At 42.3% G+C, this 27,090-nt stretch overlaps 1 protein-coding gene across 3 annotated transcripts; it reads left to right on the top strand.

Annotated features, from left to right (window-relative positions):
* Positions 1–22,862: 22,862 nt before the first annotated feature.
* eomesa (eomesodermin homolog a) lies at positions 22,863–26,852 on the top strand. 3 transcript variants are annotated; one of them, XM_054764817.1, is made up of 7 exons: positions 22,863–24,006; positions 24,247–24,401; positions 24,949–25,070; positions 25,197–25,355; positions 25,431–25,492; positions 25,572–26,290; positions 26,403–26,851. In XM_054764817.1, exons 1-7 carry the CDS (start codon positions 23,312–23,314, stop codon positions 26,414–26,416), a joined length of 1,926 nt encoding a protein of 641 aa, XP_054620792.1. In that variant the 5' UTR covers positions 22,863–23,311; the 3' UTR covers positions 26,417–26,851. The 3 variants fall into 3 exon arrangements, with proteins under 3 accessions (XP_054620792.1, XP_054620791.1, XP_054620793.1); XM_054764818.1 differs by having other exon boundaries at positions 23,424–23,564; positions 23,645–24,006; positions 25,572–26,851; XM_054764816.1 differs by having other exon boundaries at positions 25,572–26,852.
* Positions 26,853–27,090: the final 238 nt, after the last annotated feature.

Genomic DNA, 27,090 nt, shown 5'->3' with positions numbered 1-27,090 from the left:
CATAGTTGCTAAGAAAAACAGACATTTGACACTGGAAGGCTGGAAGAAGCTGTTGTGGACAGAAGAGTCCAAGTTTGAAGTTGGATGTGTTCTGGTATTGCACAGGTGGTAACCGGATTGGAAAAAAAGTGCAACAAGTGCTTAAAGGTGATATTGTGCAAGTAACGTCTCATAAATAATGCAACATCCAGATACACAGACCCTCTTGTTCAACTTTATTGCCGACCTTAACACACAATCAGCAGTGCTCACACACGTTTTCCTGCCGCTGTGCACAACAGCAACACAACACTTCCTCCTCATCCGCCAATCACATTCGATCACGGTAATAAGAAGACCACAGCGGAGCATGTCAACGTTAAACGGGCTACTCTTGTTTTTGAAAAGATGCTTTTCTGCACCCTGAGCACAGTCGAGGAGCAGTTAAGCAAGGCCCTACCATTTGACTCGCTTCAACTGGCAAGAGATTGGAGTAGTTTTGTGTTCAAGCACGTCCTTCTTTGCAAAGTTCTGTGAACTCTTCCAACGCTGCCAGGCTCATGTGTCACTCTAGTGAAGTGGCACAAAGTTAAACTGGCCCAAGCCAAGAACGGAGGCCTCAGCTGTGTCTGAGCAGAGCCAAAGCCCGCTGAAGGCCTTCGCTGAGGTGACGAGAGCAGGGAGCGCAGAGCCAGTGCATGTTAGCTAGCTCGAGCGTTTGGTAAAAGTGCAGACAGCTTGGGAGGTGCTAATGAATGCCGGGCATTGCTAACCGTACTGTAAGCCTCCTGTCCCTCCTGCCCGTGCAAAATGTGAAAGATCAACCGGTTGGAGGGAGCAGACGGGAGCAAACACACTCGAGTGCACATACCCATTTTCAAATGCATGCGCACACTTCACTCGCCACACACACACACACACACACACACACAATTATGAGCACAAGCAGACCCGCAGCGAGCCAGCCACACAAGCCCACTCTCAGGCCTGGCTCACTGTGGTATCACATCATGAGGGCTCCAGCCAGGCCAAGACGTGAGGCCTCAGCTGAGATGATTCAAGACTTCCCGCTGGGTTGTCACTCACTCAGTCAGGTGGAGCTCCACTCCAGAATGGCAGGAGGGCACCATCTCTGCACCGCACAAACTGTGAATGTGGAAACGTGAGTCCAACTAACTATTGACGATAGGATGTTACTTTAAAAAACATAATAAATGACCAATATTATTGTTACCTACATAGCTTAGACACAGTACATTTAAACCCCATAACATATAGAGATGATACACTGTATTGTGCTTTAAGCCTGAATAGAGCAAGAATAATAATATATTATTATATTTGTTATTATTATATAGGTTTACTTATTGTAATAATTGCATATAATGCTAAAATTGTAATGTAAAAAATAGCAAGTGCAAATAAAGAATGGAAAAAGAAAAAAACAACTATTAATTGTATGTGTGCAATAAACGGTTAAATGTAAAAAACGTTGAACAAAACAAAATAGTACAATAAAGAGTCATTTTTCGACACAGTTGATGGTACAAATGTTGCCCCTGTGGTGACCTCTGGCCTTGACAAAAAAAAACACATTAATTGTAATAATAAACACCTGACCATTCAAGAATATAAATAAATGAATTCAATAAATGGTGCTATTTTTTTCTCTAATTTGCCGAGACAGGTCTGTCCTGTTCTACGCGTTATGTGAATAATAACAAGCTGTATAAGATGAATCATATTTGCCGACTCATAAATATTCATGTTTTTTTTTTTTTTATGTTTCGCATATAGCTCGTTTAATACAAACGGGCGGTTGCAAATTTCTGTTTCACAGTTATGATCCACGTCTGACCATCTGTAGCGTCTTTTGATATTACAAATGGACAATTTCAACTTTGAATTCAGTGTGAAAAAGAATAAAATGCACATAATTTAAGTTTCAATGCATGCGTGTAAACGCCTCCAATGTGTCACGATGCACACGAGCACGTTTTCATGTTCATATGCATTGCCTTTGACTTCCTCCCTCGCAGGAAGAGGCAGCAAGTTGAGTTTCATTTAAAGCTCTTTGCGCGTTGTCTGGAGATGTATCTATTCATTAGCTTCAAAAGGGTGTCATGTGTATGAATTATGCTAACAGGATCTAATTAGCAGATGCAAATGAGGTTAGTCAAAATTGTAGTGAAAAGACAGAAGAAAAGCTCCATGGGATAGTTGGAGCTCGACAGCTCACCAACCGCCCCCACGCTGGGCACCAAATGTGATGGTTCGCCCCTGCTGCTGCGCCGTACAGGAGGCAGGACGGAACCATAAACACCAGCGTGGGGAGGACAGCTGTTCAGAAGTGTCGTTATCATCAGTCCTGCTTTTATTTCCAAACGCCTCTCAGATTAGTTGCTAGTTTAGGGATTGCCCAATTACACTTTTACTGTATATCATCTGGTGTTAATAGTCCATCACACTCTAGCGGCCCAAACTACTCATGCTTCCTCAAAGTTACACAACCAGCTGATGGGAGTTCAGAATGTGGTGTGAAGAGGAGTCACTAATAGCAGCCGCCTACAAGCTCCTGCCACTGTGACATCAGTGGCCCCTGACTGTGGAGAAGCTGGCAGAACTTGGGGCTCAAACCTTCTGGCCGAGGCAGCAAGCTGGAGCACTACAAGCGTGCTGTAGATACCGTAGGAGCGCAAATACATGTACAGTGGAACCAGAAATGTCATGCATGCCACTGGTTGTGAAATGCGACCTCCAAATACTCCTCAAGCCCGAAGTTGGAATGCAAGAACTCAGCAGTCGCTACGTTTTATTCGCCCAGACACACAAGTCCAAAAAACGCAGGAAAACACGGTTACTGGGCTACACCTCTGTGACAAAATGGAAAAGTCCATCCATATATGCATTTTCTATAAAGCGTTCCCTCATTTATCGCGGGAGATAGGTTCCCGAAATAGCCGGTAATAAGTGAAATCCGCGAAGTAGCCAACTTCATTTTTTTTACAATGATTATATACAGTGTACAGTATGTCTTAAGGCTGTAAAACCCCTCACCATACACTTTATACACCTTTCCCAGACAGGCAATAACATTTTCTCCCTTGTTTAAACACTATCAAAAAAGTTCAAACCTTCTTTTGAATTTTAATGATCGACCTTAATGATCAACACGAGAAATTATTAAGTCAGTCATGCTGTACTGTACTGTAGCCTTTTTGTAACCTTGTTAAAACATCTGGCTGCAGAAGAACCGAAGATTCATTTACAAGCCAGCAAGCAAGCAAGCTAGCGGTGACACAGGAGACACGGCAGGACGGCACAAAGGAGATTGAAAACAATGGGCGGTGCAGACAGAAGAGAGAGGGAAGAGATAGACACTCAACTTCCCACAATGCAAATCTTCTTAAAGGGCCAGGCTCAGCCTGTAACAGCATTCATACACTGTAATAATTGTAATAACACTTCAGTCTCCAGTTAAACCAGTGCTTCTCAAATTTTGGGGCGGGCCTTCCTGGGGAGGGGGCGCGATGAACTGTCTGGGGGGACGTGAGAAGCAGGGAGTTTGTACTCAACATGCAATTTGACTCTTGAATACGCTTAATCGCTTCACTGCTCTCCATTCTGTTGCATTTTCCTGGTTTCAATTTCGAGTTCAGTCTGTACGGTAAAGGTGAATAAGTAGATATTATTAGTTTCGCAATAGTAATTCAAATCGGGGAGGGTGTGCGAAAACATTTCTGACAACCACTGAGTTAACCTAACATGCATTGTTTGTGAGATGTACGAGGTATAAGGCTATAAAACAAGGAACGGAGCAGTGAGACCCGTAAAACACCAACAGTTACTCTTGCAAAAAAGCGAGGGAGTAGAATAATCAGCACTAAAGCTGCAACGAGACGTCTTCCTGATGTGGAAAACAAAAATACAGACCATGAAAGTACCACGACCAACTTGGTTAGACAAAGTCCAAAGATGTCCCTAAAGAGGGAACAATCAAAACCAAGTGTCTTTCAAATCCAAGACTGTTCCTCGAGGTTGTAACCCTCCCAGTCCAAACCACTGTCCCTTATTCTCACTTCAAAAATGACTGACGATGAAAGCTGGCTGGTCGAAGTCAATGATCCTCAAAGGAGGAGAAAGTCTGGCTGGAAAACATGACGATCTTGAGTAGGGAGGCGTGGATACAGAGAGGCTCCTCAAGGACCCAGATACCTGAGTCTGTCAGCACAGGGATTCATCATGCGCACGACTTGTAATGGGTCGGTAAATCTGGGGCAGAGCTTTCTATAGGCAAGCAAGGGGTTACTCAAATGGGGACAACCAAACCCTTTGTCCAGGCTGGTAGGATGGAACGGGAACCTGGTGGTGATTGGTGAGTCTTTGGTTGTGATCAACAGAATGGGAAAAGGACTGGAACTGAATGCCAGCCACGATGGGCATGACGTAGCTCAAGTTTGATGGACAGCACAGAAACTATAGATTCCTGCAACAGGAACAGACGTGGCTGGAAACTATGAGCAGCATGAAACGGGGACATACTGTATCAAGAATCCATTGAAGGTGGGTCACCCAGAAGCCCAGATGCTGTTTGCACATGCAGCAAATGGCTGTCTCCAGGTACTAGTAGGCTATCCGGAGATGAGGCTGTAGGAAGCTCCCAACTTTTACGTATTCTTCTGCCACGCATGTAACTATTTCTCTTTTTCTTTTTGCACAGTATTAATAATTTTTGGGAGTGTGTACGTAATAGAAGCTAACATGGGAGTGGATTGTCACTCCAAAAAAAACCTGTCCACTCCCACAAATGACTCCCACTCCTATTCAAAATGGATTGATTTCTGGCTTTGCTTTGCAAAGTTTTACCACATTGGTGTCTTCGGTGGTATTCGTTCCCCCCGTTGCTGTTACAGTGTGGGCTTATTAAAAGAAAAATGACAAATTTGTGAATGATATTTGACGGACGTTGTCCTTTTGCATACAGAGAAAGTTTAACATCTTTTGAGTTCTGCTTATCAATGAATGGGAGCAAAAAAAAATGACTTGAGTCTAATAAAATTCAAATTTTTAGTTGGGTTAAATAGACAATGTTGGAAAATGTGTTGGGGAAGTGCACTGTGGGTAACTCAGCATTATAGTGGGTTACTCTGCTAGTGTGTTGGCCATTTATTTTGATACCCGCATAACGCAGTGGATAGGGTTAACAGTATGCCACATGTGTGTGAACTTGCTCTTGTGCTTGTTCGCACTTTGACTGAGGTAATGCTTTGGGTTCGCTGCTGCTCTTTTGTGCAGTGTAAATGAGCGTTAACTCAGTTGTTATTAGCAAATACAGAGCACTAGGAAGTTGAATTTTGTCTCTGATCGTCGTGTAAGTTGGTAAAAGTGAAAGCGAAAGTAGCTTTAGAATCACCCACTCACACCTATAGCTCTGTGTGACTCATGCAACCACCAACAACCCTTCCAACGAAATAAAGAATCATTTTGTCACCAACACCTACATTCAGTTCAACTAAAATGCCAAAGGTCGCTGAAGTTTCCGCAGTAACCTGTGTCCATTTCTCAGTTAGCTAAACGCTAAATAACGATAACACCAGAACTTAATGCAAGTATATGCAACAAAAATGTTGGCATTTTTCTCATGTCGTCTCATGTTGATTGGTAATATCAAATCAAAAATCTGCTGAACGTACACTAACCCATGTGAATCGAGTTGCTAACAACCGTTTGAAAAATGGGATTGTCCCGTCTTTAGAAGGGTATGAGTCCCTTATTGAGGAGAAAAGTAAGTTCCTTTATCGCTGGTGGAGTAATGGTACATGAGTCCGTCTTTTGTGGCAGAGGGCATGGGTTCGATCCCGCGGCAAGGGTTGCATCAGCAAGGGTATCCAGGAACATTAGGCTAAATCATACAATTTTCTCCTTGTGCCTTTGAGTTTTCATAGAAGTGTTTCTAAATAAAATGTATTATTATTTTGTTGTTACTTTGCTCTAAAAATAGCACAGCATAAAATAGTATAAATTGGTTTCACACAGGTCAAAAATTCACCATGCCGGTAGGGTAGGCCAGCCCTCCCAACAAGGAAGTTGGCAACCCCTACATGTGACACACTTTAAATGTGCTCAAATGGGCCCTGTAGAAGCTTTTTAGCATGACTTTACCAAACATTCTGGAGCAGATGTCATGTGACTATGTGAGGATATGGCCACCCCAAAATGGCAGTGTGTCAGGTAACCTAGCTAATATCCAAAATAATATTATTTCCCATTAAAGGTCATTTTAAAGCCATTTAACAATTGTAATGCTGTAATATGGTGTCAAATATAGTCATTCAACTGTCCTTACTATATATCTTGAATTAAATAATTCAAAACAAGGTCATAGCCTTAAAATTGCTGCAGCTAACACTAGAGCTAACCACTTGTGTCTCAGTTATTTTGAATATATATATTTCTTTTGTTCAGTTCAAAGTACAGTACATTTTACAGTAATCCTTGTCATTCATTTGAGTAAATTTAGTATTTTAGTAAATTTCCTTTCAGCACAAATGGCTTTGGGTTGTTATGGGTTAAGCGTAATTTACACAACCCATAGCAATGTTCTTCTCTCATCATGTTGACTGCAGCAGATACCCTGTTTTCACACTTCCCACATTGGTTTAACGTGTTGCATTGTCCCCCACACAGCGAAGCAGATACGCACACACACACACACACGCAACTGAAACAAGAGACCCCCGACTCCGCATTCTCAAACTCAGGGACATATATTACGGTACATAAGATCACATCGGCCTGTTTTTTTTTTTTTGCTTGGCTCTTCGTTTGCAACGGCTCCTGAAGCTGAGGAGGTGGGGTCTTCATTTTGACAGCAGTTTTTTTTGTTTTTTTTTTCTTTTTTAAAACGTATTTGACTTTTAACACTGGTGTGTCCTCCAGTGTCAATTCAGATTTTAAATGGAAGGCTGGTCACCACTGGAGATTCCCCAGGTGAATTGTTAAAGCTTTTAAGAGCAGTTGCTGTTTGTTTGTTATTTTTGACCGTATCATTGCTTGCAACACGGTTACAGTTTTTCTCCAATTGCTGAAACTGATTTGTGGAAATTTTTGGCCCATTTTTTCAAAAGGTTTAACAAAAAAACAATTACCTGCACAAATTCAAAGTACTGCCTCATCAGTTATCCTATGTATTAACCATTTAGCAATTTGAACTGTGATAAATGAGGGACTACTGTATTGTTAAAACTGCTCACAAATAAGTTTAGTGCTAAAACTAGATTTTTTTTTTGTTCCTGTTTTTGTTGACATTGGTCATGATCAAGAAACTAAATCATTAAATATTCCTGAAAAGTAAAGACATCAGATCAGTGTTGATATCAGCAATAGCCATCCATCTGCTATGTCGCTTATCCTCACTCGGGTCGGGAGTATGCTTGAGCCTATCCCGGCTGACAGGCGGGGTACACCCTGGACTCGTCGCCAGCCAATAGCAGGGCACATATAGACAAACAACCGTTCACTCTCACGTTCATACCTATGGACAATTTAGAGTCGCCAATTAACCTAACATGCATGTTTTTGGATTAAGGTAGGAAACCAGAGTAGCCGGAGAAAACCCACGCATGCACGGGGAGAACATGCAAACTCCACACAGAGATGCCCAACGGAGATTCAAACCCAGATCTTCCCGATCTCCTGACTGTGTGGCCAACTTGCTAGCCACTAATCCACCGTGCAGCGATATCGGCAATATTGCGCCTGTATTTATTTGGTATCAGATCAATACCAGCATTTGCAATATTGCCCCTCCTACATTAATAGAATCCTGTAAGAATGAGAATAGGAATATTTAAATCTTTTGGCCAGCACACTGATCAGGTACTGAGACATAATATGCTAAATTAATTAGCTTTTTTTTTTTTTTTTTTTGCTTTGCTAAACTTTAAACACATTGCCATTCACAGATCACATCGTGATACACTCGTGTTGCAAAACTGTCAACACTGGCAGCAAAATGTGAACACCACAGCTGTCATCTTTTACACACAAGTCACAATTGAACACACGTTTGTAAAGATGCGGTCAGACCAATTGGGCAGGATAAAAGTGAGGTCAGACAAGAAAAGAGGTCATTTTTTCTTCCTGGACAACATTTGATTATGATCATCACAATGCAATGGTCACTGGATATATACAGCGGTGTGAAGAAGTGTTGGCCCCCTTCCTGATTTCTTATTTTTTTGCATGTTTGTCACACTTAAATGTTTCAGCTCATGAAACAAATTTAAATATTAGTCAATGACAACATAAGTGAAACTTTTTATTATTAAGGGAGAAAATATATCCAAACCTACATGGCCCCGTGTGGGGAAGAAGGACAACATAAGAAGCAAAAACGTACCACTTCCACATGGAATGGGACAACCTTTTTTCATTCTTCATCAATGGCTGACTCAATGCAATGCAAGTTAAGACAATGTAAGGTAAGGTGATAACTCATTAATGTAACAGTGACAGGTGTAGAATACTACATATGACTTGTTTGTCAATATTTTTGGCTAATAATAGGCCATGGTCAACCACGAGTGAGGGAGCCACATTCGAACCGCGAAGTGATGAGGGACCACCGCATGTCCACGGTGTGAAAAAATTTCCAAATTTGGCCACTGTCTTTGTTAAATATTATCATTACACCTTTCAATTCAGTCTATTAGCTCAGTGCATTTTCAGCCTAATTGCTTCTTATAGAAGGTCTTGGCACACTCACTCACATAGCACAATCAGAGTTGCGCAACACAAATGTGACTGATGGAAAAATACTGGGAGACACACCATGGATGCATTGTTCTCCCTCACACAAGCTTCACTTCTGACTTCTACACAAACGTAGGGTTCACTTTTGAGAGGGGCGCGGCAACTGCTATATAGACTCTATGTGCTTTCATTCTGGGCTCTTTGTCATGTTCCGCAGGACAGCAGTGAGTACTTCCTCTCCTGCCCTCTAGAGGGAAGCTGCAGCCGCTTCACCCCAGTAGTATGTTGCACAGCTGGCCACAATTACTATTAGGGTTGTCGACGTAAACAAACGTCACCTTCAAAGGGTTCCACTGTAAACCATCAACATGACCATACTGTTGTTAATCTACCTGCCTCATTTTCATAGAAACGACTGTATACTTTGACATCCGTCACCAGATTAGTGAGCTCTTCCCGAATTGAGGAAGCCCTTGGTTAAGTACGAGTTCTTCTCCCAGTTTTGGTGTCAGATCTTATACTCAAATTAGAGCTAAAATAAGTCACTCACACAGTACACGGGACACATGAAGGACATCAACTACACTAATAAAACACTAAATATGAGAGAAAGGCTTCTTGAGACGTCATCTGTACTTCTGTGGAAAAGGTGTCGGACGTCTTCTTCACAGAAGTACAGATGACGTCTCAAGAAGCCTTTCCCTCGTTGGACAACTCCTGTACGACTGAGAGCCTACACAGACTAAATATGAGAATTAAATGAAACTGTCATAAAAAAATTCATAAATGCCAAAGCACTAGCAACCTTTCCATCTCAATAATAAGACCACCACACTGCCTAACTATTATTGTCACTGTCAGTGGAGCAGATCTTTTAACATGCTCAACGATACTGTCGGGCAGTTATGAGTTCTGCGATTTCCGATTACATGAGTCATGACCGTGTGTGTGTGTGTGTGTGTGTGTGTGTGTCTGCTTGCAGAGAGGACAGTTGAGTTTGCTGATGTTGTTGTGGCAGTTTGTTTTTGCAGAGACACCACTTCCTCGTCATACTTACAACATCCATCATTATCTTTAATAATGGTCGTGACTGTCTGAGAGTGAGAGTCGTGTGGAATAAACATGAACATTTTGATGTTCGAATGGTTTGAGAAGTTAGCGGACAAAAAAAAGGCTGACATTTGAAATGTATAAATATGTTGAACGATTACACGAGGATCGAAACAGCGACCACTTGATTGGGAAACAACCACTCCACTTCCTGAGCTGTGTCACCCTCTGGAATAAGCCGAATGTTACAGTGATGGAAAATGGACATTGATTTTCCTCCAGTAGGGGGTGGCAAATAAATTGTCCATTCATTTTCAATGGAAACACTGTCGCAGGAAATATGAAATTACAGTAAATGTGGGAATTTTTCCTGATATGAGTTAGCAGACAAAAAATGAGGTGGAGTAAGAAGAAGTAGAGAAATAAATAGATGAAAAATGGTGAAGCTAACAGTTAATTCATGGGAATTTATGTGCATATGTAACCAACGCATGCGTAAACGGCTTATCGCGGAACGCCGTAAACCGAGGAACACCTGTATTCGACACATGCAACACAAATACAAGAGCTTTTAACGTTCAAATGTTGGAGAGGCCCATTAGACTCCAGATTTGTTTAAAGTCTAGAGCTTCATCAGTGGCTATGGGTTCTGTCGGCTGTTCTGTTCTATCAAGGTCTTCACCCATCTGACGAACCTCGAAACAAGCGCTCTCCTGCCAGGCAGAATGTTTGGTCCATGCTTGCAGACCTCCAGCATATCTGACCTGCCAGCACAGAAGGACACCCAAACACTTGACAGACGATCATAAGGAACAAATACAGGCAGGCTCCATCCCTCCGCCACGAGACTTGGATATGCATGCTCACTGCTGTTCATAATTTCTTACCATTGACACCCACCCCTCCACATCCACACATACACTTGTCAAATATGACACCTCTACCCACAAGGAATAGACCAGGTTCTCATACCTCTTCAAGAAAACCTGACTATACTGTCCCAGCCTATCCATTATTAAGTCACACATTTGCGGCCTTCCACTAGATGATGAAGGATGCCTTAGGAAAAGAGGCCTTCTGCTTGTTCCTGCGTATGAAGAAGAAGACAGGACCATGGACCACGTCCATGCTATGTGGGAGTCCCTGCTGTTTCAGTGGCTGCCAGGCAAGCAGCCTCTCATCTCCTCAGAATGCTTGGCTCCATAACCACGAGAGCCCATCTGATGTGGTCCCCCATCTGACGAAAGCTCCTCTCTTTCCTGGAGGGACAGAGCAGGAGAAAGGGGCCGCAGATTGTTGTAGACCATTTACATGTAAATACAGAGATCGGGCCTGGGTCTCAGTTCAATATTGAAGGTGTCCGCCGCTCTGAGGTCCCTCTGTGTATGCATATATGTGTCTATGTGTGTGTTCATGTATGTGCATGGCATGATCCAGTGTGTCTAAATTAAACAGCTGCCAAATTGCAGCAAATGTTTTAATACAAGCGCATTCTGTGGTCTCTAATTATATCTAATGGCTGCTGGATGCATTCCTCCATAGCAAAAACAGGAGCATTTTCTGTGAATAATTGGCATTTGGTCAAGTAGTTTGGGGTATAATTGCGCACAAAAAATACAAATAAAAGACACAGATACCAAAATATATCAGGTCATCTTGAAAATGATGCGTCACAATTAGCTGAAAAAGAGAAAAGGACTTTGTGTAAATGTTCCGACTCTCAAGAGAGGACATATCACAGTGGAATAAGGCTGCAACTAACAATTATTTTCTTCGTTGATTCATCTGAAGCTTGTTGTTTTGATTACCTAATCGAGTAATCGGTTAGGACCTAGTACAGGGGCATCAAACTCGTTTTCACCGTGGGCCACAATACAGTTGTGTTTGCCCTCAGAAGGCCGCAGCTTTGCCTGAAATGTGTTAGAGGACGTTTTTCCTCTCATCCAAGCAGGTTTCATCAGTTCATGCTCAAAGACTAGATAGGACAGCTCTAAATTGAGGGGATGGTGCTAAATCCAAGCATTTATTTTGGACGTGCATTATTGCCAGGCTTTCACAGGCTACCATAACTATTTTGCAGGCCGAATCTGGCCCCCGGGCCTTGAGTTTGACACATGTGCCCTAGAAGGACCAATCCAACATGAACCAAACACAGTTAGTGGTTGGTGGTCAGAAAAGAGGCAGAAATTTCATTTTCCGAAGCTGATGAAAGATAAAATGCTTGTGAATAATGTCATTTATCCAGGTTATTGTATTCTGAGGGCACTGAATTGATCCCAACTGGACTGTTCAGGTTGTCTTAGATGTTTCGCCTCTCATTTGAGCACACTTCATCAGTTCATGTTCAATGATGAGGTGGGACAAACACTAGTCTGGTAGGACAGCCCTAGTCTGATACAAAGATAATAGGTCTTCTGCCCATTTAGCCTGTTGTTCTCCATTTTATTGTCATTACTGTAGCTTGACTTTCAAGATAAAATGTCTGTTCTCGGTCCCTGATTTTATAAAATAAATTTCCCCCCAAAAAATGCAACTTATAGCCCAGTGCGACTTTTTTCTTCTTCGTTGTGCATTTTTGGTTGGTGTGACTTACAGTCCGGAAAATAAGGGTATCCACAATCAAGAAACACAACATCAACAAAACACCACACAACAAAACATAAGTTAAAAAGTGCAAAACAAAAAGAAAAAAACAGCATCAAGGTAACAGTTGTGTCTTTACTGAAGATCATTCAAAAACTCCTGCCCTACACAAATCCCGCCCCTTCCCCTGCTCGGTGTGCACACAGAGACGCCGCCACACATTCGCATGTAACAGAAAAAAAGACGAGGAAAAAACGAATCGTCTCTCGAAATAAACTTCTCAGGGTATTGAATTGATCGCAACTGGACTGTTCAGGTTGTGTTGGAAGATGTTTCGCCTCTTATCCATCCGAAGTGGGGCAAACACCTTTTCACGCCACTGTATGTTATGTTGTTGTTTCACTGTAATTAGCGATAACGTGGAAGTAATAATTCTAATAATCCAGCCGTTCATATTCTATGATGCTTATCCTCATTGGGGTCGCTGGAGCCTACCCCAGCTGACTTTGAGCGAGAGGCAGGGTACACCCTGGACTGGTCTCCAGCCAATCTCAGAACACATACAGACAACACACACTCACATTACTTCTTACTGTACAATAATCAACATAAACTGACCGATTTTTCATAAAAACGACCCCTTTGGATCTCAAATGTTATGTCGACCAAGAAGACAGTGGATCGGGACTTGATGAGTTGGTCCACATAGGCGAGTTGTCGACGTGAGCGGGAGCAGTGTACCATTAATGCTGTCTACAAAACCTCCCTCCGAGCATATGCCTCTGCTTGTTAGACAGTAAGTCAGTCAGGGCTTTCCTCTTTAGCGCTGTTGAAGGTTTCATACTGCAAGAGAGATGTGTTAAAATTCGACATTCTCACTTCTGACTCACTGATTTAACCACATTGAAGGAGGAGCGTCATCAGAATACTCCTGTGGTGGAAATCTGTTTGTGTTCCCCATCCAAAATAAAGAAAGAAATCCTCTTGAAATGCAGTTTCTGAGTCAGGTAGAGCAATGTGATAAAAGCTCAGCTTGTTTGGCAGTAATTGTGCTGTGGGGAAAGCACAGAGAAGCAGGGGTGTGCTGCCGCATGATGGTTGGCCGCTACAAATATGAGACCTTCTCCCCTCCCCACTCTCTTTCAGTCCAAATCTGTGTTTTCTCAATGCCGAGTCGATACAAGCCCTTACACCTCACATGCCCCAGAACACATACATCCAGTCTACACCGGCAAACTTTTAGCACCTGCTGGTTTCCTCTGGTCCCTTATGTCAATCTCGCTGCTGTTCAGAGAGGATGGTCTAAGAGAAGTGTGTCCACCAAGGTTCATGCTAAAAATGGGGGTGAGGGTGAGAGGCGGGCCTATGAGTTTAAACACACGACAACAGTGTTACTGAAAGATAACAGCAGTGTCACAATACGTTATGTGAAATTGGAAAGGATTTATAAAGTATTTACATTTACTCTTTTGCAGAAAGTACCAAGCATTTATCTGAAGCAAGGCCTTTATTTGAGCAAATGCTTGCATAAACATGAACGCACAGTGAAAGGCGTGTCACTTTAAACGTCCTAAAACGAGCCCGATAGAGCTTCGTGTCTGTCCCATGTGACCGTCATGTGACTATCCCAGGATTTGGTTTTCTCAAAATGGCAGTGCGTCAGGTAAACACATACGGGGTGCCTAATGCAAAAATTCAGTCACATTTTTTTAAGCTGATATATTTTGAATATTTTGTCCACTATTCTCACATTTAGCTTATTTTCTTCACATTTGAGGTAGAAATGAAATGGAAAATCTAAATCTGAAGTGTGAATGTAAATGTTAAATACTAATGCTAAATCGAAATGTGGGTAGATTTTAAATGTTACACATGCACGGGGAGAACATGCAAACTCCACACAGAAATGCCCAACTGAGAATCAAACCCAGGTCTTCCCGATCTCAGATTGTTACTGTGTTGGCCAAACATGCTAACCACTAGACCACCGTACGGCCTAGTTAAACAGTACGAATAAAGAGGACAGCAAGATGAGTGAAAATTATAAGATATGTCCCCTCCGCCCGCTTGCCAGCAATTTGATAAAGATGGTAAAAAAAAAAAATTCAATTTCCTCTCCCCAGGATGTACGAGACATCCGCATCAACAATAAGTTGCGTATAATCGTCATTTATAATTATTTTGCTTTGTTTTCTGCATGTAAAACTATAATTATTCTTGACAAAATGTATTTTTTGTTCATATTTTTGGGTGTCTGAGTCAGATTAACTGGATTTACATGATTACATTTGGGAAAAATTGCCTGTTTTGTTTTTTGTCCAAACTTTTGGAACAAATTAATAACAAAAATCAGGGTACCACTGTATTTATTTGGCTGAGCTTTGCAATAAAAGTTATTTCGCTTCAAAACTACAGTAACATGTGGAGATACTTTAAGGGCAAAGTGCATAGAATATCATAGAAGAACATCATAGGTACCAACAACTCCATGCTGTGTTTTTTGCTGATTTTCCCATTGGTCCTGGTGACACTTTCTAATGCAGTAATCCAAAAATCATGTTATCATGCCTTGAGGATTCAAATACAGTGAGTGCAGCTTCAATCCGATTTCCATGAATGCCGCCAGTGTGGCTTCTTTTCCTCTCTCTTTTGTCTTAACACAGTGGATTATCACTGCCCCCTGAAACATGCGCATCACAAAAGCATCGGGCCTCATCTCCCAAGATACATATTTGCCATAATCCGCCGCCCCAGACTCGCTGAGCCGCCAGACAAGCATGTACGCCGGCACGCATGCATGCCGCAACACGCTGAGATACAGCACAGTGGTATTCACATATCAATATGACGCAAACATCCAATCCAATGTATTTCCATGTATTTCCATGGGTTCAAACATATAGAGAGAGCGTTCCCGTGGGTCTCACTCACTGACTGGTTGCAGATGGAGAAGATTCCTATTTCATGATAATTTGCTCTGCTGGAATGAAATGTGAAATAACCCACAAAAGACATCAAACATGAATATATTTCACATTGATGTATTCTCTTTGGGAGGAAATGTTAAGCTCCTATTCTATACTATGCAAGTCCGAAAAGGGTGAATTGAAATTATAAAGAAAGAGGCTGCTGCTGAAGAATTAAACTAGACAAAAATACTACTTATCACAGCATGTGATGGCGATGGTCATGCGTTAATTCATTTCGAACCAACGAAAAAAAAAATACATTGAAGTACATCATATGTTTACACTTGCAGCAATGCAGCACGTCCAAAAAGGAGTAAGAAGAAGCAGAGTTTATTTGACTCTACCACTTCTCCATGTCTCCATCAATTACTGATGATTTGGTCACTTCCTGTGTTTAACATGTACCAGGTTACCAATTTGAATGATCAGCAGTTTGAATAATCCAAAGGATAAACAATAAATAGTAATTCCCACATATCACACAAAAAAGGCAAACAGTCAAACTCAAGTCTTCGCCGAGTACTCATGAGTCATTGAAACTCAAGTCTTCATTGAGCAACCCTGAGACAGTCAAACTCAAGTCTTCAGCAAGTACTCATGAGTCATTGAAGCTTGAGTCTTCATTGAGCAACTGTGAGACAGTCAAACTCAAGTCTTCGCCGAGTACTCATGAGTCATTGAAACTTGAGTCTATATTGAGCAACCGTGAGACAGTCAAGCTCAAGTCTTCGCCGAGTACTCATCAGTCATTGAAACTCAAGTCTTCATTGAGCAACCCTGAGACAGTCAAACTCAAGTCTTCAGCAAGAACTCATGAGTCATTGAAGCTTGAGTCTTCATTGAGCAACCGTGAGACAGTCAAACTCAAGTCTTCGCCGAGTACTCATGAGTCATTGAAACTTGAGTCTTCATTGAGCAACCGTGAGACAGTCAAGCTCAAGTCTTCGCCGTGTACTCATGAGTCATTGAAACTTGAGTCTTCATTGAGCAACCATGAGAACATCAAACTCAAGTCTTCGCCGAGTACTCATGAGTCATTGAAACTCGAGTCTTCATTGAGCAACTGAGACAGTCAAACTCAAGTCTTCGCCGAGTACTCATGAGTCATTGAAACTCAAGTCTTCATTGAGCAACCGTGAGACAGTCAAACTCAAGTCTTCGGCAAGTACTCATGAGTCATTGAAACTTGAGTCTTTATTGAGCAACCGTGAGAACATCAAACTCAAGTCTTCGCCGAGTACTCATGAGTCATTGAAACCCGAGTCTTCATTGAGCAACTGTGAGACAATCAAACTCAAGTCTTCGCCGAGTACTCATGAGTCATTGAAACTCGAGTCTTCATTGATCAACCGTGAGACAGTCAAACTCAAGTCTTCACCGAGTACTCATGAGTCATTGAAACTTGAGTCTTCATTGAGCAACCGTGAGTCATTGAAACTCGAGTTGTGTTGGAGCCCCCATGAGTCAGTGAAACTCGAGTCTTGGTCGAGCACCTGTAAGACAGTGAAACTTCAGTTGTCGTCTAGCACTCACGAGGAGTCTACGTCGAGCAGTTTTGAGTCAGTGAAACTCGAGTTTTTGTCAAGCACCCGTGATGCACCTCAGGCAGGAAGGTGAAAGGAGAGTTGATTTGAGGCAAGGAGAAGATCCATGCGGCTCTTTTATCCTTCTGCTGTCGCTCCAGGTAGTTTATACGTCTGGGTAGTCATTATGCCATCTCTTCTGCCGTCACGACCCTTTCGAAGTTCTGGGTCGGAACTGAGCGTGTGCCGTGCAATTCTTGGCCAAAGTGCTAGGGGCAGTGTTTTCTGGTGAGTCGGCTCTGTGGGAAACCATGACGATGGTCAACGACTGTATTTAGCTTGTTAGCTTCCTTTGTCGCTCATGAACGATCGCAATTAAAGCAACCCGGAGAGCGGTACGGAAACTGAAACTGATACGTTACAACACTTCTATTGCAAATGTTGATCCAAAATCAGTGGATAAGTCTGAAGACAAGGCTTAAATGAAAACCGCACTTTTGTTGGAATTTTGCCCATCATCCACAATCGTTATGTGAGACACGAACACACGTCTTTCTCTTTTCTGTGCGTTCTGATTACATAAATCCAGATGAAAAACGGCAGCTAAGAACACACACAATGGGACGCACCTATTCCGCCGATAATGCCTTCTGAAAAACCTCCCAAAAACGCCAAAAATGCTCCATTTATGAGATGTGACCTGCATATTAACCAAGCTACAGCTTCATTGTTATTACCATTGTTATTTGTCACTAACCGTGACGGTTATCAACATTGTTATGCTGAAGAACTACTTTACAGGTGTAGTGACACCTCACCCCACCGCTTCAACACGAGTAACACTGCAGTGAGCCAATTTAGCGAGCGGTAGCAGGGGTGAATAAGTGAACGATTCAGTACAGAAGTTGCGTAATACATACAAATTTTTGACCGAGAGTCAATAATGCAAAATAAGTCAAGAAAAGCAAAAACTACTGATGACTCTCATTAAAAACCTTCCGTGTCCAAGTACTTATTCCTTATGTTTGTCAACATCCATCCATCCATCCACCTTCAATGCCGCTTATCCTCACCAGGGTCGCAGGGGTATGCTGGAGCCTATCCCAGCCGACTTCAGGCGAGAGGCGGGGCACACCTCGGACTGGTCGCCAGCCAATCGCAGGGCACATATAGACAAACAACCATTCACGTGCCATAGGTATGAATGACTGTGTGGCCAACACGCTAAGGGCTGTCAAAAATAGGGCGGTAACTCCTTTATTTCATGAAATGCTTTGAATTTTTTTGCGTAAATAACGCATGCACACCAGAGAAAGCACACCTGCGTTACGCCGACAGACGCGGAAGCACCGTGGAGCATCCCCACGCAGTCACACGGAGTCTGATGCTCTTTTCGAACTTCACTGTAACCTGAACACAAAACAGCAGTACAACGCCATATAATGTATGCGTCTCCAACTCACACACGTCTCTCGTCTGTTCATCCTGGGAACGACACTTCCTCATTACAAGAACGTGAGATGCCTTTAGGGACACTCCGAACATCACAAAAACCACTTTATAATGCATGTGTGTGTGTGTGTGTGTGCAAATAAACAGGAAGATAAAGAAAAACATGAAGTGGATATTCTTATCACTCACTTCGTAACTCTTAACTCGGATGTACAATTTGTTACATCTAAGCATGATGGAAAATACGCTGAAAACAAGCCCATTTGCCCCTCATTGCTCGTAGTAACACGGTTTTAAGTGTGATTCAAATGTTGGGCTACTATTAGATTTTTAGACGTGTGCGGCATTTTCTAGCTTGATTGACATATTCAGTTCATTTGGAGCCGTTAATACATACGAATATACATCATCCTGTGCTGTCATTTATCTTTCTCTTCATTAAATACAGTAAAAATGGGCATATTTTGGACATAGTTGCCAATGGGGATTAATCATGATTAATTAATTCAAAAACAGTGATTAATCTTATTATACATTTCATATTGTACACAATACACTTGAACAACACAACAAAAAACCACAAATATTTGTGAAAATAAACAGACGAGAACTGAAAAATGCCAACCTCATCACACTAGTATCAATCCCATACTGATCCTACCATTGGTATCAATATGGATTGATCCACCCACTTCTAGTACATGTACTCGGTGCCTGAGTAATTTCATACAGATGTGTATTTATACAAAATGATGAGGCCACCCTTGTTTCTTCAGTTTATTGATCCATTTTAATGCTTGCTACAACTAAAGGTGCATTTGTTTGGACAAATATAACGATGATAGCAAATATAGCTCATAAGAGTTGAATTGAAGAGCTGATATCGAGCAACTTCCATGGTTTTCTTGATCACAACCAAAATCGCTGAAGTTCTTCCATGTATAGCTGTAGCATTGCACTGCCAATAAATGTAACTCTCGTGAGCTGTTTTTGTTGTCATTGTTATATTTGTCCTAACAAAGGTACCTTTAGTTGTATCAGGCATTCAAATGAACAAGAAACTGAAGAAACAATCATTTTTTTGTCAGCATAAGCAGTAAGAGAACATGCTGCAAATGAACAATACGCCCCCAAATAAAATCAATTGCGTTCCATCCTCAGGACGACAACAAGATGCCTTTGGTTTCATGGAACGCCAGCCGTCCTCCCACACATACAAGAGGCCATCTTTGATGAACCCGCGAGATAAATTCTCTCCAATAAAGATGTTCTCCAGGATGATGATTTGCTGAGGAGCGCGGGTCTGGCGTGGCACACATTGCTCTTGGTTCTTTTCCCAGCACCGCTCCCTCCAGGGGTCTCGGTGGCAAGGATCTCTAATGAGACTCGCGTTATTAATCCTTGCAATGGGGTACATGAATTCTGTCCTGAGCAAAGGCTTCGGCGGCCACCTTGGCCCATAAACCCTGGAATGTATTCCTTTCATGTGTTCTGTTGATGATCTACTCTGACAACAATATGGTGGGACTTCCCTTCCCCTGTCGCGCGGGCCCTGGCCCAGGGCCAGAGAGGGTCATCTCAGACCCACTAGGACTTTTATAGGTGGTCAAGAAACACGCTGACAGGTCACAAGTGGGAGCTCCTTTATGAGTCGGACTTAAACATCCACCTCATTTGGAATTAGTTTATTTATAGGTGGCCTGTAAATCACATTTATTTTGTTTTTTAGCTTTCAGCAGGCATCTGAGTCTTCGGGGTCGTTCTGGAAAATACCTCAGATGGCGCTCGTAATCGCGCAATGATGCTGCCGTCGCGCGTTCCGGTCGGCGAGTCATCCGGTGGAGCGTGATAATCGCTCGCAAAGTAATCAGTGAGTACAGTAGCGGGTTTTACGCGACACATCGCAAAAGGCGGGTCATGAAAGCCAGATGTTAACTTCACATCAGTCATCGGTTGTGGTGCTGATAAGTGAGGGGGCCATTAAGTAAGTATGTGACAGCTTATGTTTGAAATGCTCGACTCTGTTACACACACCTTATTTCTTCTCTTCACCTTTGACACGGTTGATTGTCTAACAACATAAGACAAATAAAAGGCTTTCTGTTGTACTGAGAGCACGTTTTTAATGACGCAAGATTGCTTAATGGTGACGTTTACACACAAAACTTGTTTTTTTTTAATCGGTTTTTGCCACATTCTTAAAATAGGATTAAACAAGAGCGAGAACAAAAATGAAAAAAAGTCACTTTACAAGGATAAGGATGACATTTTAAAAGAGAAAAGTCATAATATTAAGAGAGAAAAGGTGTAAAGTTGAAATATTCAAGGCTAAAATATGTTTTTTTTTTTAAAAGTTGTAATATTAGGAGAAACAAACAAAACAAAGAAACAACTTTCTGGAAAAGTTATGTTACAATAATAACAAAAAACGTAATATTTTGACCTTATTCCCATAGAATTATAACTTTTTTTCCAACCTAATTTTCCAAAAATTACAACTTTATTTTGTGTTTTTGTCTTTTTTTTTGTTTTATAATATGCAACTATTTAAGAAAGTCTTTTTTGGAATATTTCAACACTATGCTACTAAAATGAAATTATTTTTCCTCTCTTTTATTCTCATAAAACTGCGACTCTGTTGTCTAAAAAAAAAACTATTTTTTGCCATATTTTCATAAAATTACAGCTGTTTTTCCATTTCTGCTGTTGTTGTTTTATTCCCAACTATTTCAACTTAGTAACAAGTAAATTTTCTTCTCATAATTACGACTTTATTCCCATAATATTTTGACTTTATTCTCGTAACGTTTGTAACATTTTCCGCAACCCAGTTTCCCAAAAATTCCAACTTTATTTGTTGTTTTGTTTGCGTCTCAAATGATGAACTTTGTCGTTAATATTTTTTCTTTAATATTGCAACTTTATGACTTCTGCTAAAATTGCGTCCGTTTTCCTCATAATATTACGATGTCATTCTCGTAAAATTGTGGCTTTTTGTGGTCAGATTAAAACTTTTTTCTCGTGGTATTTTGACTTTACTCTTGTAAAATTACTGCTGATTTTTTCCTTTTTTTATTTTTATTTTTTTTTACTTGATAAATTCTATTTTTAGACTGTACCGCGGGCTACAAATGGCCCCCGGGCCGCACTTTAGACACCCCTGGGTTAATCCTTTCCATGCTCACTGAGCTAACGTTTTACGAGATTCTGTATGTGGAAGTGTTGTTTATTTGTGTCGTATTTTTTAATATAGTACAATATTAAATATACACATTTGTTGCCAATATCAGAATTCACCTGCAATTCTCATTAATGGAACAGCAAATAAGTAACAATGACTTCACTTCAAGGTGTGCAGATATTCGTATTCATTCTCTGAGGGAATCTTTGTTTGCAAAGAGGGAGGCAAGATAATAATTTGGGAAAATCAGCACACCGCTGCGGAGAAGTGAGACATTATGCCGAGAGACCAGTCAAAACATTCAAATCGGATCGGAGACGCTGCTTTGTCTGCGTTGTTGAATGTTCGGGAAGGGTCTCCGTTTTTGATTGACAGTCGGTGTGCTGTGCAATTAGCTCCGGTCCCTTGATGGTCCGGCAGCCAGCTTTCAAGTCCCGTTTATGGCAGGAGCCAATCTGCCTCCAGCCGAGATCCTCCCCTCTGCTTTTCACAGATTTCTCTCCCCGTTTTCCCCAAATTCATCTCCACCCCCGCGCCTCCTTTCTAATAACACACACACACGCACGGTCACAAGTTCACTTTTAGCTGAAAATGATGCAAGGTGAGTTAACGGGGTAAGAAAAGTGCTCCGTGACTGCGGTATACTGATATGTCGGCAGTTACCTTAAATAACCGCTGGGGGTCGCTGTCTCCTCCATTCGCGGTGGTACGCGATCAGAACGATTTGAGGTAGGAAATTACAATACACACATGATACAACTAATATGTATACTTCATATTTTGTTTAATGCATTTAAATACAGGAAAAGGTTACAAGACAAGAATGAACATTTTTACTATCTTGGTCTGTTTCTACCTTTAATTTATTTTCCTGTTTGTATTAACTTGGTAATCGATTTGGAATTAAAAACAAAGGCAATTCTGTTCAGTTTTTTAAAAATCTTCCTCCCCCACCCCCCCTTTTTTTTAATTAAAAAATTATCTTTATTAATCCGAGCAGGCCACCACCACGCTTCCAACATATTTTGGTTATTGTTGTAGTTACAAAATGATTCAAACTCACTTGTACATGTGTGCATTTTTAAAATAGAATTAATTCAATACAGAAATGATTAATTCTGCATGCACTAAAAAGCATGTATTTGAATTTTAATTACTTTTTCCAAGCCCATATTGACGGAACTACGGCGAGCAATTATGCGCAACAAGGCGCACATGTGATGATTTTTTTTTCTCGGTGCTTGCTGAGGGTGGAAGGAAGGTCTCCATGCGTGTCCTTCCTTTGGAGTGGGTGTAAACTGTTACTGCGTGGACTTGGTGGCCTCAAGTGTAAGCGGGACATGAGTAGGAGCATGTGAGAGCAAGGTGGTAAATATAAAGCTTTTGGACGCGCTTCCAGTTTTTCACAATTTTCCCGTTTGTTTATTTTACACCAAATATTAAGCGGAATTCGGCATGAACTCGAGCACCCTGATGCACTTTTTTTCAAACTAAGGATTTGGTGTTCATCTAAGGATGTGAAAGACAAAAAGAAACAAGAGTGTTGATTTTAAATTGAATTGGCGCAAGCAGCGCAGCCATTGGCTATGAAGAGGGCCGGAGCCCCCGCAAGCTCCTCCCCTCACGCTTCCAACCTTTGCTGTGCAGAGGACTTCATCTTATAAGAGCCTCTGAGAGTCAGATGTCCATCCCATCAGATCATCGGAGAGAAGAAAGGTTTTCAAACCCCTCCCATCACTGACTCTGGAGGGAGGCGTGCAGTCCCACAACCGAGCAGGGCGCCTCGCTTTGACCCACCGGACTCTTAAATTTGTGGAACCATGCAGTTGGAGAACATCCTCCCCAGCTCCCTCCCTAAAACCTTCTACAACCTCTCCTCCTCGGACAGCGTCAACGACAGCCCGAGGCCGGCGTCACAACTTGAGTATCAAGAAGTGGACCGGACGGACGCAGAGTCCAACAGCGCGCCCAAAAAGTACCTGACCGCCGTGGGGAACGGGATGCTTGGTGACCCAGACGGGGACACCTTCACTAAAACCGGGCCCGACGGGAGGAAAGGCTCCCCGGTGCTCGGTGAGGACGAGCTGAGCAGTGGGCGGCGGTACAACTTAGACGAACTCGGTTCTGATCGGTATTTCATCTCGTCTTCTCAGGCGAGTTCCGACATGGCAAGTCCGTGTTCCCTGTTTCCGTACGCAGGGCAAACCGGCTCCGTGTACACAGGCACCACCGGGTCCAGGTATCCGGCTTCGCTCCACTACGGATCGGTCCTGCCGCCCACCGGCTTCTCCTCTCCCACCGTGTGCACCGCCCGGAGTCAGTTCAGCAGCGGGGGGTACCAGTTCGGCCAGGGTCCCGGCTGCTTGTATCCCTCCTATCCCGGAACAGGCATCGGCTCGATGGCTCTGCCCGGTTCCGGCGCAGGCCCGAGGGCGCAGGTGTATCTTTGCAACCGGCCTCTTTGGCTCAAGTTCCACCGGCACCAGACCGAGATGATCATTACCAAACAGGGCAGGTAAGCAAAAACATTTTATGATATTTTACCACTTTTACGCACGAGCCACACATTGTAATAATTACACGCGCACGTTCCAAAATTCGTTACTGATTATTTTTCGTTATGACAGCGCTCCAATTTTACGATTTTACATTTCAGCAAATTATTATGCTACTCGTATTAATATGTTGTTGTTTTTTGTTGTTGTTGTTGTTGTTTTTTTTTACTGAAAATTGAATCCCTGTTGTTTTTTGCCAGACGGATGTTCCCGTTCCTGAGCTTCAACATCACCGGACTCAACCTCACGGCCCATTACAATGTCTTTGTAGAAATTGTTCTGGCCGACCCGAACCACTGGCGCTTTCAAGGAGGAAAGTGGGTCACTTGCGGGAAAGCGGACAATAATATGCAAGGTGGGGTAACAGAAAATTCGATCTATTTATAGAAATATATGAACATTTCAATCAATAATGTGTCCAATCCACTTTATTGGTGGACAACATTTGACAAAGTATCCACAGTGCTGCACAACATTATAAAAACAGTACATTTATATTTAAAATTCAACGAATTAAAACAATAAAAGTAGCAAATTAGATGAATGCACTGGAAAGAGCAAAAGAAAATGAGGACTGGAATAAAAAAGAAACAACAATACAATTATTTCATGATTAAATTGCACCAAAATATAGTTGTGATGGTGGTGCATGAATTGCCAATATATACTTTTAAAATAACAAACTCATTTTTTTTGCTTTTAATGTTGAATTAAATGCATTAATTAGTTATTCCAAAAATAATTTAAATCAATGAATGATTTAACATAAAGAATTCATCATTTAAAAAAACAAAAAAAAAACGCACAGCTGAGAATTAAAACCTTAATACTCCAAAACATTTCAACAATTAAACAAGCATTTTTTTTGTGCTCGTGCTAAAAAGCGTTTGTGCGTTTTGCAGGTAACAAAATGTACGTTCATCCTGAATCCCCAAACACCGGCGCGCACTGGATGAGGCAAGAAATCTCTTTTGGGAAATTGAAGCTTACCAACAACAAAGGGGCCAACAACAACAACACACAGGTTGGACGCTGGTTCCTTCTTCATTTTAATATATCCTAAAAATCAGGTTTAATGCTAATTCTATATTATGATAGGCTTTTAATTTTGAATGGAATAAAGATGTCAACCTTGCATTTGCTTTTGCAGATGATAGTCTTGCAGTCTCTTCATAAATACCAGCCGCGACTCCACATTGTGGAGGTGACGGAGGACGGCGTGGAGGACATGAGCAACGAGGCCCGGACTCAAACTTTCACCTTCCCTGAGAACCAGTTCATAGCGGTCACCGCCTACCAGAACACGGATGTAAGAGTTTCACGTTTAAATGAATTTCCATGGAATTGTTTATGACGCTGATCTCAAAATGCCGTTTCCTCCCAGATCACACAGCTGAAGATTGACCACAATCCGTTTGCGAAAGGCTTTCGGGACAATTATGACTCGTAGGTGTCCCCCGTGAGCGTATCTTGCATTTTATTCGACGCAGCCTTCCGGTTTTAAATGTGCTTTGTATTTCCACAGAATGTACACAGCCCCAGAGAGTGACAGATTGACTCCATCCCCGACAGACTCTCCCCGGTCCACCCAAATCGTGCCCGGGGCTCGCTATGCCATGCAGCCTTTCTTCCAGGACCAGTTTGTCAATAATCTGCCGCAGAACCGCTTCTACAGCAGCGAACGGGCCGTCCCCCAAACCAACAGCCTCCTGTCCCCGCAGAGTGAGGACGCCAGTGCTGCCGCCTCCGCCCAACGTTGGTTCGTCCCCCCGGTGCAGCAGCCTGGCTCCAACAAGCTGGACCTGTCCTATGAGAATGACTATTCCACCAGTAGTCTGCTGTCCTACGGCATCAAGCCGCTCTCCCTACAGACGTCCCACGCCCTCAGCTACTACCCGGATTCAGCTTTCGCCTCCATGGCCGCGGGATGGGGCACCAGAAGCTCCTATCAGCGTAAAATGACCACCGGCCTGCCCTGGTCCCCTCGCCCGAGTCCACCGGCCTTCCCAGAGGACCAGCTGGGGGCCGCGAAAGACAAGCTGCAGGAAGAAACCGCGCCGTCGGCGTCAACCTGGATCGAGACGTCTCACTCGCTGAAATCGGTGGATTCTAGCGATTCTGGCGTGTATTCCATGGTGTGCAAGAGGCGCAGGATGTCCCCCGGGGGCTCGAGCACAGAGAACTCTCCAACCATCAAGTGTGAAGACTTGACTTCGGAGGATTACAATAAGGACAACCCAAAAGGCATGGGTTATTATGCATTCTACACAAGCCCCTAAGACTGTCATTTATTTAACTAAATATAATTGAGTGCTCTCCATTCCTTGTTAATGTCTGTTTTCTCTTTTCTCTAAAGGTGCCAAAGCTTAGTGTTGCGCCCCCCCAAGCAAGCTGCACAAGGTTATTTTCCCAGGCCTCTCACATACCTGAGCAGAAACATGCATAGTGATTGTTGGCTTTGAACAAGCATGTCCCTTTTTTTTTAAAAAATCCATTTATTTTCTCCTTTATTTCTCAATTATTTACACGTTGTGATTTCTTCTTTACCCACCCCCACCCCCACCCCTTGCGTATTTAAGTCGTTTTCCGTTGTACAGTATTTGTGCACTTTAGAATGTGATGTATCTTGTACAAATTGTCATCATGGAGGTGTTATTAAATGGATAAATAAAGCCGCTTTTCGTAAAGCATCGTCCGAATGTCTTTCCCTGGATGATTTATTCATATAACGCAGCTTAACAATTGAAAAGATGATCAGTTGTGGGTTAAGTGTGAGTCTTGCATAACGTGAGTCACAATCCTGGCCATATTTTTATTCATTTTTGCCTCCTATGCAAGAGGGGATGGATCGTATGCAAATACGCTGCAAAGGCTGTCATCAAACGCATTCACGTCTCAAATCAAGGGGAGGTGGGCTTGAATAAACAAATGAAAACAGAATGCTCGAGTCTACGATATTCAAGGCTACGATACTGTAATTATGTCATGACAAAAAATATAGATTTATAAAAGCAGGAGTTGCCAAACGTGATTATATAGTTTTG

This window comes from Dunckerocampus dactyliophorus, chromosome 20, assembly GCF_027744805.1.
Source record: "Dunckerocampus dactyliophorus isolate RoL2022-P2 chromosome 20, RoL_Ddac_1.1, whole genome shotgun sequence".
Classification (NCBI taxonomy): Eukaryota; Metazoa; Chordata; class Actinopteri; order Syngnathiformes; family Syngnathidae; genus Dunckerocampus; species Dunckerocampus dactyliophorus.
Note: the sequence above shows the minus strand (reverse complement) of the source record. Positions and strands in the feature narration are given on the sequence as shown.

Bases quoted from the DNA above. Each gene is read 5' to 3' on its own strand.
- eomesa (XM_054764816.1), top strand. From the start codon at position 23,312: ATGCAGTTGGAGAACATCCTCCCCAGCTCCCTCCCTAAAACCTTCTAC. The intron at 24,007-24,246 runs GTAAGCAAAAAC...GTTTTTTGCCAG, and splicing joins ATCATTACCAAACAGGGCAG to ACGGATGTTCCCGTTCCTGA. The intron at 25,356-25,430 runs GTAAGAGTTTCA...GTTTCCTCCCAG, and splicing joins CCGCCTACCAGAACACGGAT to ATCACACAGCTGAAGATTGA.